Source organism: Penaeus vannamei, chromosome 43 (assembly GCF_042767895.1).
Source record: "Penaeus vannamei isolate JL-2024 chromosome 43, ASM4276789v1, whole genome shotgun sequence".
NCBI classification, from domain to species: Eukaryota; Metazoa; Arthropoda; class Malacostraca; order Decapoda; family Penaeidae; genus Penaeus; species Penaeus vannamei.
In genome coordinates, this window is record NC_091591.1 from 24,890,937 (window position 1) to 24,893,436 (window position 2,500).

At 36.9% G+C, this 2,500-nt stretch overlaps 1 protein-coding gene across 1 annotated transcript in view; it reads right to left on the minus strand.

Annotated features, from left to right (window-relative positions):
* The window catches only part of LOC138860837 (glutamate receptor-like), a 10,586-nt gene that overhangs the window by 3,694 nt on the left and 4,392 nt on the right, over nt 1–2,500 (minus strand). The window contains exon 3 of the mRNA XM_070119188.1: nt 136–350. Coding sequence (XP_069975289.1) covers nt 136–350 — 215 coding nt within the window. The remainder of the gene's footprint in view (nt 1–135; nt 351–2,500) is intronic.

Sequence of the window (2,500 nt, forward strand, 5' to 3'; positions counted from 1 at the left end):
ATATGTGTGTGTGTGTGTGTGTGTGTGTGTGTGTGTGTGTGTGTGCATGTATAAATTAATAAGTAAACATGAAAAACAAATAACGAACGAAGTTAACCACAGACGATCAAACAGCGAAGCAGCCTCTTCCCCCACCTTGGCCCGCCATGGCCCCCAGGGTGAGGGTGAGCGCCTCGGCCACGCCCACGCCCTCGGTCTCCGACGGCGCCACCAGCGAGATCAGGGCCACCACGAAGGCCACGCCCACCAGGGCCCCCAGGGTCGCCAGGCACGCGCCCACGGACACGCCCCGCACCACCTTGGTCCACGAGAACGGGATTCCCTCCTGCCGGCGCGTCGCCATCACGAAGCTGCCGCGATGAAGAGAACGGCGATAGGTGGATAGAACAGATAAAAGGATAAATAGAACAGATAAGATAGATGGATAGATAGAATAGAATAAAAAGATAGATAAAAAGAAATAGAACAGATTAAAAGATAAACAGATCGATGGATAGATAGAACAGATAAAAAGATAAATAGAACAGACAGATGGATAGATAGAATAGAATAAAAAGATAGATAAAAAGAAATAGATGGATAGATAGAACAGATAAAAAGATAAACAGATCGATGGATAGAACAGATAAAAAGATAAACAGATCGATGGATAGATAGAACAGATAAAAAGGTAGATAGATAAATAGATGAATAGATAGAACAGATAAAAATATAAACAATACAAATATAACAGATAGGTAGATAGATAAAAAGACAAATAGAACAGGTAGGTAGATAAATGAAAAGAAATAGATAGAACTGAGAGATAAAAAGAAATAGATAGAACAGGTAGATAGATAAAAAGAACTAGAACAGGTAGATAGATAAAAAAGAACTAGAGCAGGTAGATAGATAAATAGAACATATAGGTTGACAGAACAGATAAATAAAAAGATAAACAAAGATAGATGGATAAAACATATAGATAGATGGATAGAACAGATATATAACAAATATAACCATCATCATTATATGCTCCTTCAGTTATCATTATTACTAAGAAAGTGCATCATCATCATTTACTTTATCACTGCACTTGCAATCAAAATAACTTAAAGACAATATCAGTAAAATCCAAAAATGATGAAAAATATATAAATGAAGATATATACTCAGCAGCCACGAATGCTTCCTTTTTTATTTTCCTATTCATTACTCAACTTTCTCTCTCTCTCTCTCTCTCTCTCTCTCTCTCTCTCTCTCTCCCTCTCTCTCTCTCTCTCTCTCTCTCTCTCTCTCTCTCTCTCTCTCTCTCTCTCTCTCTCTCTCTCTCTCTCTCTCTCTCTCTCTCTCTCTCTCTCTCTCTCTCTCTCTCTCTCTCTCTCTCTCTCTCTCTCTCTCTCTCTCTCTCTCTCTCTCTCTCTCTCTCTCTCTTTCCTACAACCCATTCTTCTATCTCGTATCCGTTCGCCGCTTTGCCCCTTTACTCCCTAATTCTCTTCATTTACTCATTAATTCTCCTCATTTACTCACTAATTCTCCTCATTTACTCACTAATTCTCCGCATTTACTCACTAATTCTCCTCATTTACTCACTAATTCTCCGCATTTACTCACTAATTCTCCTCATTTACTCACTAATTCTCCTCATTTACTCACTAATTCTCCTCATTTACTCACTAATTCTCCTCATTTACTCCCTAATTCTCCTCATTTACTCACTAATTCTCCTCATTTACTCCCTAATTCTCCTCATTTACTCACTAATTCTCCTCATTTACTCACTAATTCTCCTCATTTACTCACTGATTCTCCTCATTTACTCACTAATTCTCCTCAGTTACTCACTAATTCTCATTTACTCACTGATTCAATTCATTTACTAACTAATTCTCCTTATGTAATCACTAATTCTCCTCATTTATCCACTGATTCTCCTCATTTACTCACTAATTCTCTTCATTTACTCACTAATTCTCCTCATTTACTCACTAATTCTCTTCATTTACTCACTAATTCTCATTTACTCACTAATTCTCATTTACTCACTAATTCTCATTTACTCACTAATTCTCATTTACTCACTAATTCTCCTCATTTACTCACTAATTCTCCTCATTTACTCACTAATTCTCCTCATTTACTCACTAATTCTCCTCATTTACTCACTAATTCTCCTCATTTACTCACTAATTCTCCTCATTTACTCACTAATTCTCCTCATTTACTCACTAATTCTCCTCATTTACTCCCTAATTCTCCTCATTTACTCCCTAATTCTCCTCATTTACTCACTAATTCTCCTCATTTACTCACTAATTTTCCTCACTTACTAATTCTCCTTATTTACTCACTAATTCTCCTCATTTACTCACTAATTCTCCTCATATACTCCCTAATTCTCCTCATTTACTCACTAATTCTCATTTACTCACTAATTCTCCTCATTTACTCACTAATTCTCCTCATTTACTCACTAATTCTCCTCATTTACTCACTGATTCTCCTCATTTACTAATTC